A 13,219-nucleotide genomic window follows, 5' to 3' on the forward strand; every position below is an offset into this window, starting at 1 on the left:
AATGACAAGAGAATGAGATCTACAGGCTTCAATATGACATTTACACAATTAGAGACCAGTTATCAGTTCAACAAATACAGCCAAATACAGATATAAATAATAAATCTTCATTTGAAATAGGAGTCAATTGATTATTGACCTGGACGATTATTGGCACCGATATTAGGCATTTTTATGCTTATCGTTATTGGTCATTTTCAAGCCCAATTTGCTGCTAAAATAATTAAAAATATGTTTTATACTTTTTTATACACTTTCATTTGAAATGGGGATCGGCTGATTATCGTCCTGGCCAATTATCGGCACCGATATTAGGTATTTTTAAGGTTATCGGTATCGGTCATTATCAAACCCAATTTGCCGCTAAAATAATTAAAAATACTTGTTACACTTTTTTGTACTTTCATTTAAAATAGAGGTCAACTGATTATCGTCCTGGCCGATTATCGGCACCGATATGAAGCATTTTAATGGTTATCGCATCAGTCATTTTCAAAGCCGATTTGCCACTGAAATAATTTCAAAAACTTTTTCTACTCTTTTTCTACTTTCATTTAAAATAGGAGTTGACCGATTATGGTCCTGGCTGAGTATCGGCACTGATATTAAGCATTTTTATGGTTATCATATCAGTCATTTTCAAAGCCAATTTGCCGCTAAAATAATTAAAAATACTTCTTATACTTTTTTTTATACTTTCATTTGAAATAGGGGTCGACTGATTATCGTCCTGGCCAATTATCGGCACCGATATGAAGCATTTTTGTGGTTATCGTATCAGTCATTTTCAAAGTCGATTTGCCACGAAAATAGTTTTAAATACTTTTTCTATTTTTTTTAATACTTTCATTTAAAATAGGAGTCGACCGATTATGGTCCTGGCTGAGTATCGGCACCGATATTAAGCATTTTTATGGTTATCGATATCGGCCATTTTCTGCGATAAAGCCAATTTGCTGCTAAAATAATTGAAAAGCATTTTAAGAAATTGTATGTGAGAGCCCTTGTTATTCTTAATATTGACATTCATTTTAATTTTTACACCAGACATATATACCAGTTCAAAATATTGGTTTTGTTGTGTATACTATATATACATATATATGAATACACACACATGCATGTATATATTTAAGAAAAATGGTATGTCTATATATTAAAACTATTTATATAATATCAATTATTTACATGTAAATATTTTCTAAATATATACTGTATGTGTGTGTGTTTATATATACATAATAAATATACACAGTATTCACACATATATTATGTAAACAAAAACTTTTATTTTGGATGCCATTAATCGCGATTAATCATTTAACCGCTATTTATCATATTTAAGAATCTGGCACAAGAGTACAACAATAAAATCTATACATAAATGGTATTTTAAAAAGCAGCAAAAAAATCATTTAAAATTTTTAATGTGAAAAAGTCAAAATTTCAACCCTTCAGAAATGCATGTTTGTTGTTAAAGGAACCTGGCAACAAGTTAAACACATTTACAAGGAATGTTTGAGTGATATCAGCTTATCATTGCTGTTGAATTAGGGATGTCACAGTGTGCTGGTGTCAGACTCGGAGGAAATGACCCGGGCCAGTTTGTGTCTCACACTGACAGACTGTCACTCACACAGGGGGCCGAGGCCAGCCAAGAGGAACAGACAGGAGCAGTGACCTCCCTGTATGTGTGTGTGTGTGTGTGTAAGATGTGTGTGATGAAAGGTGAAATGCATCCAATCCTGTTTGCTATTGCCAGATGTAAGACAGCATGTCTGCAAAGACACAAGGTCTCTCTCCATATAATAGTCCATTCAAGTGTACAAACAATGTGAAGTTACATCGAAATTAGTCTCTGATAAACACTGCAATTTCAGCCTCCCATAATTCCTCAGCCTTCTGCTCCCTGTTTTCTCTCAGAAAATGTCTCACCTTTGCAAGAACAAAAGAACAGACAGAAAGTGAGGTGGGGGAGGGGTATCATCCACATTTCTGGTGCCGTACAGACACAAGAAGCCACCGAGATCCATTCCTATGCCTTAACCTTGCACACAGACGCTTTATTATTTGATCCACATAACAATCTTACCAAGTAACTGCACTATTGAATTGAACTGCAGTGCTCACATATTGTTTTAATATTGCAGATACATCACACACAACCCATAAATTATCTGAATTTGTCTGAAGAGCTCTTGAACTGTAATTCTCCACAATACACTGGCAGCTGCGCAACGCACACGTTATTTCCTCCCTGGGTCCTCGGCCAGATGGGATATTAGGAATTGTCATCTAGACGTATGTACCTGCTAATTGTGTGTTAATTACAAATGGATCAATACACAATCCTCCAGTGCACTATAAACCTGCTATACAGACCCAATCAATGTAGAACAAATCAACGAAAACCACCTAATTTGAAGTCAATGCGAATTGCCATTTGAAACCACTTTTAATAGCTTGACGTATTTTACATTGAAATATGATATTCTGTGTGCAATTTAGGTTTATTTTATTTATAGGAAATCAATCACTTGATAAAAACATAAATCCAAAACAACCTAAATTTGATGTTAATATGAATTGCCATCGGAAACCCATTTTAATAGAGAAATTTCATGCATTTCAGACTCATATTCATATTCAGTGTGGGGAAAAACTATTTTGGTTGATTTTATCTATAGGAAGTCAATTGGATTGTGAAAAAGAGCTATTTTGTCATTAGATAATATTATCGTCAGGCCTAAATGACATCACTGAATAAGCAAAGTCATTTAAAAGAGAAAGAGTAAGTTTTGATTAAGTATTATGAGGACTAAACTGATGAATCGTTCATTATTAGACCATAAAAATGTATTAAGAAAGTAATTTTTGATTTCATGTTGCTTTCTTTTGCTTAATACTGAGGCATTAACTTGGTTATTTAGCAATATCAGTGATTTTAATCCAAGAACCGTGACAAAAAACACATCTCAGGAAGATTTTCCATTTTTTTTCATGCTAGATCCATCACACTTGTTCTTGTCATTAAGTCAAGTGAACAGCGGTATGTAGATTTAATGCCCTATGTTTCATTCGTGTAGCACCCATGTGTGACGGAGGTGTAATCAGCCCCTTTTGACTTGACAATTGGGCCGACTCACAGAGGATTGCATGATGAAGGAAAGACAAAACTCCATAACTTCTTATAATTACCAATCAGCTCTGAAGCCCAGCACTAATTACACACCAGTGTGTCTAGGGCAGACAAGCAGGTCATCTCCACTGCGGTTCCAGACAAAGAACTTTTATTATCTCTTCTGCTGAAATTGGACTATAATTGTCTTAAAAAGAGAAAAAAGAAAGGCTAGGATTGGGTTAAGAATACAAAACGACAAGTTTGGGAAAAAGATATCATTTATGCATATTCATAATTTCAAAAAGGAGTTAACAAGTTAGTCTGTTCTGAAAGAGCAAAACAATACTAACTGCAACTTGGCCTACTTAGAAAGAAAATAAAGTGTTTAAAAGGGGAGTTGTGTGTCTAAACCCATATGCAGTATATCCTCCAGAGTGTCTGGCTGATGCAAAGTATATTTTTGCTTCGCATGGCTAGTGTGGTCGCACAAGTGGTGCATATGGTATATGGGAAAAATGAGAACAGACAGAGGGGCTCATAGTGAAGACCTTCAATCAGAAGGTCTGACTGGTCGAGTGGGTTTGCTATACGGATGTAAAGGTCAAGCCTGCACTTTTTAAAATGAAATAACACAAAAAAGAAAAGGTCACCTCATAATTTCACTTGAGAGACAGTCATATGGGAAGTAGATCAGACAGAAGTGTAAAATCCCATGAAACTCAATCCACCTGAGTGGTAGATACAGTAACAGCAATGATAATGACCCTGTTGGCACTTCTTATTACAGTCAGTGATAAGAAAAGATTACATGAGTGCAAACGTATTAAAATTGTGGCCGATACCTAGAAACAGCTGTTATTTTTGTTAATGCAGATAACCGATAAACTGACAACATTAACATTCTTTACAATTTAATCTAATTAATTAATAATTCGGCACTAAAAACTAAAATAATTTTAAATTATTAAAATACAGACGGATGGCTAGACAGATAGATAAAAAAATGGAAGGATGAATAAAAGACATATATAGGTAGACAGACAGGCAGACAGACAGAACCAACTAAAAGACATATATAGGTAGACAGACAGGTAGACAGACAGGCAGGCAGACAGACAGACCGATAGATAGATAGATAGATAGGATAAAAGATAGACAGATAGACAGATATTGATGGATGGATGGATGGATAAAAGATAGACAGATAGACAGATAGATGGATAATGGACGGACAGACAGATAGATAGATATAGAGACAGATCGATAATGGACGGACAGACAGACAGAGAGATAGATAACGGATGGATGGATGGATAAAAGACAGACAGACAGATAGACAGATAGATAGACAGATAGATAGATAATGGACAGATGGACGGACGGATAGATAGATGGATGGATGGATGGATGGATAAAAGACAGACAGACAGATTGATAATGGATGGACAGACAGACAGAGAGATAGATAACGGATGATGGATGGATAAAAGACAGACAGACAGATAGATAGATAGAGGACAGACGGACAGACAAACATATGGATAACAGATGGATGGATGGATAAAAGACAGACAGATAGATAGATATAGAGACAGATCGATAATGGACGGACAGACAGACAGAGAGATAGATAACGGATGGATGGATGGATAAAAGACAGACAGACAGACAGATAGACAGATAGATCGATAGATAGATAGATAGGTAATGGACGGATGGACGGACTGATAGATAGATGGATGGATGGATGGATGGATGGATGGATGGATAAAAGACAGACAGACAGACAGATCGATAATGGATGGACAGACAGACAGAGAGATAGAAAACGGATGGATGGATGGATAAAAGACAGGCAGACAGATAGATAGATTGTTAATGGATGGACAGACGGACAGATAGATAGATGGATGAATGGATGGATAAAAGACAGACAGACAGACAGATAGATAATGGATAGACAGACAGATAGATAGATACAGAGACAGATTGATAATGGACGGACGGACAGACGGACAGAGAGATAGATAACGGATGGATGGATGGATAAAAGACAGATAGATAGATAGATAGATAGATAGATAGACGGACAGATAGACATAGAGATAGATAATGGACGGATGGTCGGTCAGATAGACACAGAGATAAATAACAGATGGATGAATGGATGGATGAAATGATGTGTCCCCAAAAGTGATTAATTTCTTTTAATTCAACAAAAATGTAATGAACTATCATAGATCTGTTCTTGTAAGCTTTTGAAAGCCAAGGTAACCTTCTACACATTCATATAAAGTCTAAAATCTGGCATACTGTAAACGTGAAACCATACACACAACAGCAGGTAATATGGTGCATCTGGTAAGGAAGATCAGTAGCTGCATAAATGGCATAAGACACAGGTTTAGATGAGGTCATCTGCTCTCTTTCCAGATCAAGAAAAAAAGATGAACTCAGCATCTGTCATTTCACTAAAGCAGAAAATCACCAGGACCACTGCAAGTTGAGTCTATTTTTAGCAATAATTATGCAATCATTCCATGCATGCTAGAGCCAAAAAGAATGATATGGCCTTTAAATGAGATTTCCATCATATGCACACACACACACACACGCTTTGCCTGGCCTGGAGTTGGCAGGGTCTGCTGATATGATCACCCCAGGGTCTGTGCTATCTGACAGGCTTATCATCCAACACGCTCACAAGATCAATCAAAACTACATGTTTCTCTGTCTTTCCCTTTTTTCGTTCCACACCCATCGCATTTCATCAGCAAGGAGCATTGTTCAAAAAAAGGCTCCGGGACAGGAAGATGGATGAGAGTCTTCTGAGAGAGAGACAGGGGATGTGGCCCAACAGTGACGATGCCAATAAGGGAGACCTTGGTTCAGGCAGCAGTGTGAAGTATCCTTACACACATACACACTTGAAACTCAATCTTACACACTCACAAAAGCCAGCTTCTTTTGGCAGGTCTCTCTAAAGGTTGCCCTCCATCTGGAGGCCCATTAAACTTGAAGGCTGTGATACACTGACTGCCCAATTCACTCACACAGATCCAGATCCATATGGTTGTTAGTGCTCTCGGGACCAACACTTCCTCTGACCCTCGATGGCCACTGTAGGGGGCGCAGAGGTAAACTAGTGCCAGCTTTTTCATGTTAAATTAAAAATCAAAATCTTTTGGAACAAGGTGAATTACAAATAGCAGATGGAACTGACGTAATTGCTACAGTTCTGCTTCTGTTTTTTTATATCTCTGAAATTTGTGGAACTGCAGATGAGCGTCTGAGTGAGAGTAAATGAGTGGGAGGTGATATCTTTCGTTCTCCTCCCATGCTGATCCACAGACTGGAAATTACACTGAGCATCTGTCCCCATAAGGGATCCTGACCACGGTCATAAACTGCACTGCTCCCATGAGCCTCAGTGTTTCAGCTCGACTGAGTGAAATAGCCTCCATCACCTCATGCTACTACAGATCCGCTGATCAGCAATTACTAGAGGTTTAGCGATTACTGGGGAAATAAATGCATTTACATCTAGTTGCCTGACTCTGTGTACCTTATAGCAGTAGATCAATTTTCAGCACAGGATAAAATCTTTAAGTAAAATCAGAGTTGCCATAGTAACAACATGTTAAGTCATAAGTTCATTATACTAGTCGAAGAAAATCGAGCTGAAAAGCTCATACAATCGAGTAGAAAAGACAAATTATAGCGCTATATTATAAACAAAAATATATTATTTATTAATATAAACATATACTGCTGCCCAAAAAGAGTCAACTAATCATTAAATCCAAGGATTTACATATTTTTTCCACCTTGCACTGTGAATGTTTTTACAGTTTGTTCAATAAGTGACCATTTGCACATTGTTAAAGGCTTAGTTCATTCAAAAATTAAACTACTCACCCTCATGTCGTTCCAAACCCGTAAGGTCTTCGTTCTTCTTTGGAACACAAAGTAAGATATTAAGATATAATCTGAGAGGTTTTGGACTTTTGCATAGACAGCATCACAACTAACATGTTCAAAGGCCAGAAAGGTAGTAAGGACATCAATAAAATAGTCCATATAACATCAGTGGTTCAAGACAACAAAAATAATAACTTTATCCAACAATTTCTCGTAGCTTCATAACTTTACGGTTGAACCACTGATGTCACATGGACTATTTTAACAATGTCCTTACTACTTTTCTGGGCCTTGAATGTAGTAGGTGCGTTGAACAAAGGTCTTACGGGTTTGCAACGGCATGAGGGTGAGTAATTAATGACAGAATTTTCATTTTTGGGTGAACTATCCCTTTAATTCCTAGGGTTCACATACTTTTTCCACAATAACTGTGTATTAATAAGCACCCACCCACTCATAGGTATTTGCAGTCTTGTTTTCCACAGCAGTGAAGAAAATAAGGCTTGGTTTCTTAAAAGCTATTTTGAAAAATGACCTCATATCATTGAGTGTTACCCTATTACATCACAATCACATTGGATAAACAGCAGCTAATCACAGAGATTTTGCCAGTTTCATCCACCAGCCAAATTAAAGTGAAATGGCTCAGACCTTACAATCCAAAACTTGATCTTGCTGACGGAACACAAACACTCAACCAAGCCCTTCGAGACTCAGAGTAAGAGAGAGAGGGAAGAGTGCAGGAGTATGGGTCTTCGTAATGTGGCTAACAAAGAAAGAAGAATACATTTCCATGGTGAGCCCGTTGAGGGGCGAACACTCACACTAAACTCATAAATCTCACAGACGACCACCAGGGCTAACGGGGCTGTGCTGCCAAGAATACTGTCAAAAATTGTCAGGGGGCGTGAAATTGCAGCGTAGGCGTGTGTTTGTGTTTATTCATGTCTGCTTCTTGTTGTGACTTCAAGAGTAACCCTGCAACATTTTCTTTGATTTCTTCCCGCAAAACATAAAAGCTCGGAAATTTAAATTGCCGAACAACAGAAACATGTGAGGCAACGCTTCCTTGACACACTTTTCACTCCAGCTTGGGAATTCACTCCACAGAGAGTAGATCCAGATTTCCCTTTCCTTTCAACCTTCCCTAGTACCTTCATCCTTCCTGGAGACATTGCATTATTCCTTTCTCTCCCCACTCAAAGTCGAGAGTTGAACTCCGCTGCTAAAACAACAAAGGGACCAACATGTGACATATAAAAAAGTCATCTCATGTCAAGCAAAAAGCAAACCGTAACCCGCCAGACACATACACACAATCTCTAGGGAGTAAAAGAGGTAACACGCCGCTCACAAAAAGCTGCCAGCCACTCTTTACTCTAGAGAGCAAATGCTTGTACAAAACTCACAATCACAGGCAATACAGCACCGCTATCAGCAAGAGGCTATCTGAACAAGTCTCTCTAAACACAAGCCCACTGAAGCAGTAGGGATCAAACTTCTATCACCTCAGTCCAGTCGCCGACAGGGATAATCTCCCAGATTGGCTTCCATACAGACAAAAGGCACAGTTTACCATCTAATTAGGGACTAAAGCCATTTTGTACAACAGCTTAATGAGGCGGCGATCAGAGCAACGTGAAAATATTATTTTGCAAGCTTAGTGCTCAGGAGGGAGCGAGGACTCTGACCTCCCATGCAGCACTGGAAAATGGGTAATCCTACAGCTCGGAGAGGAGCGGAGGCAGAAGTTGAGCCGGTCCGAGACTAGCATCAACTCTAAACACTACAGTTCTAAGAATCCATTATAGAACATTCTACTTCTAACATTCTGCTTCTGAGAATCCGTTACAGAACTCCAGTGGCTGCCATCTACAATGGCAATGGTTTGGAAAAACAGTGGTACTAATCATGATCAGTGTTTTGTTGCAACTTGTTCTGGAATTGACACCTTATCCAGGCTTGATTTCTTCTTGCAACACCACAAATTCCCAAATCCCAAATTCTCCCCCTCCCACCTGTGAGCATCTTGTACAACATCTGTACCCAAGTGAACAAGAACATGAGTAGAGTTGTAAAGGGTGTGTGCAGCAAAACTTCCTTTGATCCCTGACAAATGCTTCCAGGTAAGTCCCCAGTGCAGTTGGGAATTCATCACACAAAACAACAAAGAGTTCCCCTAAAGAACTCTTCACACAAGACTGTACTACTAGAACCAAGGTTTGGAGTCGATAGCCTATTGGGCACACTTCAACCAGAGTTCGAATCCTGACTTGTGGTCCTTTCCATTCCCACACCTCTTGCTTTCTCCTGCCTCCTATTACCTCTCTGCTATCACCTCTCTCTCTTGCATTCGAAAAAGGGTTTCCCCATCTACTACTTGGAGGAGTAGTGTCCAGTCCCTTGAAACAACTTGTTCTACTTGCATTATTCTGTTTGTAGGTTGCTTTGGATAAACAAGTGTAAAAAAATGCTAATCTAACAGAGTTGCCTATAAAATATAGAGAAGATATCTCTAGAGAATCCATGGACATCCCATACATTAACTTCAGAAGGGTCTCGGGACTCGACTCACCTGTGCGATCTCATATAGCAGCTTGTAGTGCTCCTCTCTCTTCTGCAGCGTGCACAGGTTACAGCCCATCTCGCCGTCGCGGGTCCCCCAACAGATCTCTGGCAGTAGTGCACGCACACAGGCACACCGGGGATTTCCCTCAAACGTTGAGTAGCGTCTCTCATCAGTGGGTACCTCTCACCCCCTCTTCTTTGTGTAAAAATCACGCACTGACCGGCCTTGCAGGATTCCTTGAGAATGACTGTCTGTGTGCGTGCATCGTACCCCCTCGTTCTCCCCGTGTCTCTCTCATCCACACTAGCTAGCAGTCATCCACGCACACTGTACTAAACCCTTCTTCATAGAGACACACCCCCCTCTCTCACTCGCCCATCTCTCTCTATCTCTCTCTCAGTTCCTCCCTCTAAAGCTCAGTGCACATGACTACACCTACTCTAGCTCATGAATAATAATGACTGTCTGTTGGTTATTCATAAAAGATGATGCGTAGAAAGTGCTGTGACTGTGTTAACTGGGTATTTATCTCAAGGCATTAAATAAGGTGGTAACGACCACCAACTGAATAACTAAAAATACATAGCTCATGCTGAGATACATCAATCAAATAATAAATACATTTATGTTATGTTGTTCATTTCACAGTCATTATTGATGCTGTATTTCATGAATACGAATAAGCCTTGTAAAAGCAGAATAGATGGTTTGTTTTTAATATTTTCAGTGTGAATAAATGTTATCAAAAGGGATTTCAACCTTTTTCTGAACACTGTATCCAATTCAGACATGATGCAATACACCAATAAGAGAGAAAAGTCTTTTATGTAACTAGTTTTTATCCTAACCAGCCGCAACAGGACATTTTGTCAGCGCCAATTTCTATGCCTGCTGTGTGGGTCAGCGTCCCCCACTGTGAAATCTCTTTTATTCAAAATCTTATCACTTATTACCCTACATTAAACATCAAATATCATTTGATTCGCTGTGAACATATCCCCTTGTGATGCAGGGTTTTGCTGTCTTTTCTCTGTCTGCAACCTCCGGGTGCAATTGCCTCCCTAGTGGTCGTTGTAATGAACTCTGAACTGCCAATGTTGGTTTGCATCTCCAGTAAAATAACAAGAGCTTTTGTTCTTAGCTTACTATAACCATCCATTTTAAAGAAGTAGGAGGACTTAAAATCGCATCCAAAGCTCAAATTGGATTCGAAAATCCTATATCCAACAATAGTTTGTCATAAGCATTGAAAAGATATCTAGACAAATTGCAAACTTCACCACCCACATCTTTACAATGGCACTGACATTAAAGGATTAGTTCACTCCTGAATTAAAATTTACTTAACTCCAAGTCATCCAAGATGTTCATGCCTTTCTTCAGTTGAAAAGACATTAAGGAAAACATTCCAAGACTTTTCTCCATATAGTGGACTTCAATGGGGATCAGTGAGTTGAAGGTCCAAATTGCAGTTTCAATGGCACTTCGATGAGCTCTTGCGATCCCAGCCAAGGGACAAGGGTCTTGTCTAGCAAAACGATCGGCCATTTTCTAAAAAAAAAAAAAAATTATATACTTTTTAAATCACAAATGCTCTTCTTGCACTAGTTCTGTGATGTGCGTCACGTTGGAAAGTTCACGCCTGGTTAGTTCTTCTTCTGTGTACTTCGGTTTGGCAAATTTTCTACAGCTGTCTGACATCATTGTCTTACCTTTTTTTTGAACGTTTGCTTTGTAAACACTGGGTTGGTACTTTCTACCAACATCACGCGTAACCTTTCCAACATGGCTACATAATGCGTGAAAAACCCATAATAGTTGACGACTATTTTGAATATTGTAGGGAAATGTGTGCAACTTTATGCTGACCACAGCTTGCTGTATTTACCCACACGTCAGTGGTTGATAAATTAGATTTATTTTGGCGGCTTATTGAAAGACAATGGTCCAGTAAATATGCAAAAGAAACGGGAAGAGACACCAACCACTATTGATTGTCCTCAAATTGGTTTCCAGACTCACAGTGAGAGTAAAAGAGAGGGACGTGTGGTGATAACACTATGCTGTAGAGGCAGTTGTCCACTGGCTGCGAGACAGCTCTCTTGGGAAGCAATAATCCGATTTGTGGAGCTTTAATTTCACTCAGCAGGTTTGGAAAGGATCTGAGCCAAATTTGCCCCAACAGGAACTTCTCTCTCCCAAACACAGCTCTCTACAGTCCTCCGCAACATGTGCCTGGAGATACTGAATGCTGGAAGGCACTTACTGACTCCATTCTATTCATCTCTAAATAGCTTAGAGATGCTTGTTCAAGATATTAAAGGGTTAGTTCACTCAAAAATTAGAAAATCTAGTCATTAATTACTCACCCTCATTTCATTCCAAACCTGTAAGGACTTTGTTTATCTTCGGAAAACACAAATTAAGATATTTTAGATTAAATCTGAAAGCTTTCTGATCTTGCATAGACAGCAATGCAACTGAAACATTTTATGCCCCAGTAATGGACTCTTGTGAACGCATGTCAAAGACTGACACGGAAGAGAGGAAATTGTTGAATAAAGTCATTATTTTTGTTTTCTTTCTGCACAAATAGTATTTTTGTAGCTTTATTGAACCACTGATATCACATGAACTATTTTAACAATCTCCTTACTGCCTTTTTAGGCCTGGGAATGTTTCAGTTGCATTGCTGTTAATCAATACTTAACAGAACCATTAAGTATCAAAGGGGTCTTTCCATTTAATCTCATTCCATTTCATTCAATGCCATTCCATTCTATTCTATCCTCTTCCATTCTACTTCAAAGTTCTAATCCATATTCACTAAGAAGGAAAAGGTCATCTGCAGGGATCAGAAGGTGCTGTAGCAGATAACATCAGCTGCTGACATCACGGGTCACTGAAGACGACCCCTAAAGGTGACATCATCAGTAATAAAAGTGGCTAGAGATGCTACAAAAAGGTGACCTCAAGTGTCCATTGGGCATCCCGGAGCCCTGAAACTGCTTAATAGCATGTGTAGCATGAGTTAGCAAATGCAGCTAAAGCAATGCCTGTCAATTGGTTAAAATTAGCATTCATACTTCCACTCTCGTTTCATCTGCGTTTAAAACAGAAGGGGCGCGTGATCTTTCATGTACCGTTCAGGCACCTTGAGAATTGCATCCTAGCAAGGGCGGGGGAAGATGTAAAATGCCCTTCAGTGCCATTCACACAGTTCAGATGAGTCATCAGTTTTGAGATACAAAATCCAGCAGACATCACCATCTGGGGCACTTGATTCCCTATGCATGATACAACTTGTTCTTAAAAGTCCCATATGTTAATAAATGAAGTTAATTACGGCTTAAAGCCATTAATCATGTCACAAATATCTCCTGGATAGTCTTTACCTATTGTTAAGGAAACTTATGAGGACAATAACGCATTACGTAATTGATATATATTATTTAAGGGCTATTTGAGACACTCACATGTTGATGTATGTGAACAACTTTAGATGACTGTTCACACCATACACATACACCAAAACAGACCGAATTGATGCGCAGGTGGTGTTTGAATGGAGATATCAGAATGACTGAGGGCTAATGTGCCGTGTATCT

General features: G+C 38.9%; 1 protein-coding gene across 1 annotated transcript in view; it reads right to left on the reverse strand.

Annotated features, from left to right (window-relative positions):
- The window catches only part of pdzrn4 (PDZ domain containing ring finger 4), a 35,958-nt gene extending 26,039 nt beyond the window's left edge, over window positions 1–9,919 (reverse strand). Inside the window, exon 1 of the mRNA XM_051107036.1 lies at window positions 9,618–9,919. Coding sequence (XP_050962993.1) covers window positions 9,618–9,686 — 69 coding nt within the window. The 5' untranslated portion in view covers window positions 9,687–9,919. The remainder of the gene's footprint in view (window positions 1–9,617) is intronic.
- Window positions 9,920–13,219: the final 3,300 nt, after the last annotated feature.

This window comes from Labeo rohita, chromosome 4, assembly GCF_022985175.1.
Source record: "Labeo rohita strain BAU-BD-2019 chromosome 4, IGBB_LRoh.1.0, whole genome shotgun sequence".
NCBI classification, from domain to species: domain Eukaryota; kingdom Metazoa; phylum Chordata; class Actinopteri; order Cypriniformes; family Cyprinidae; genus Labeo; species Labeo rohita.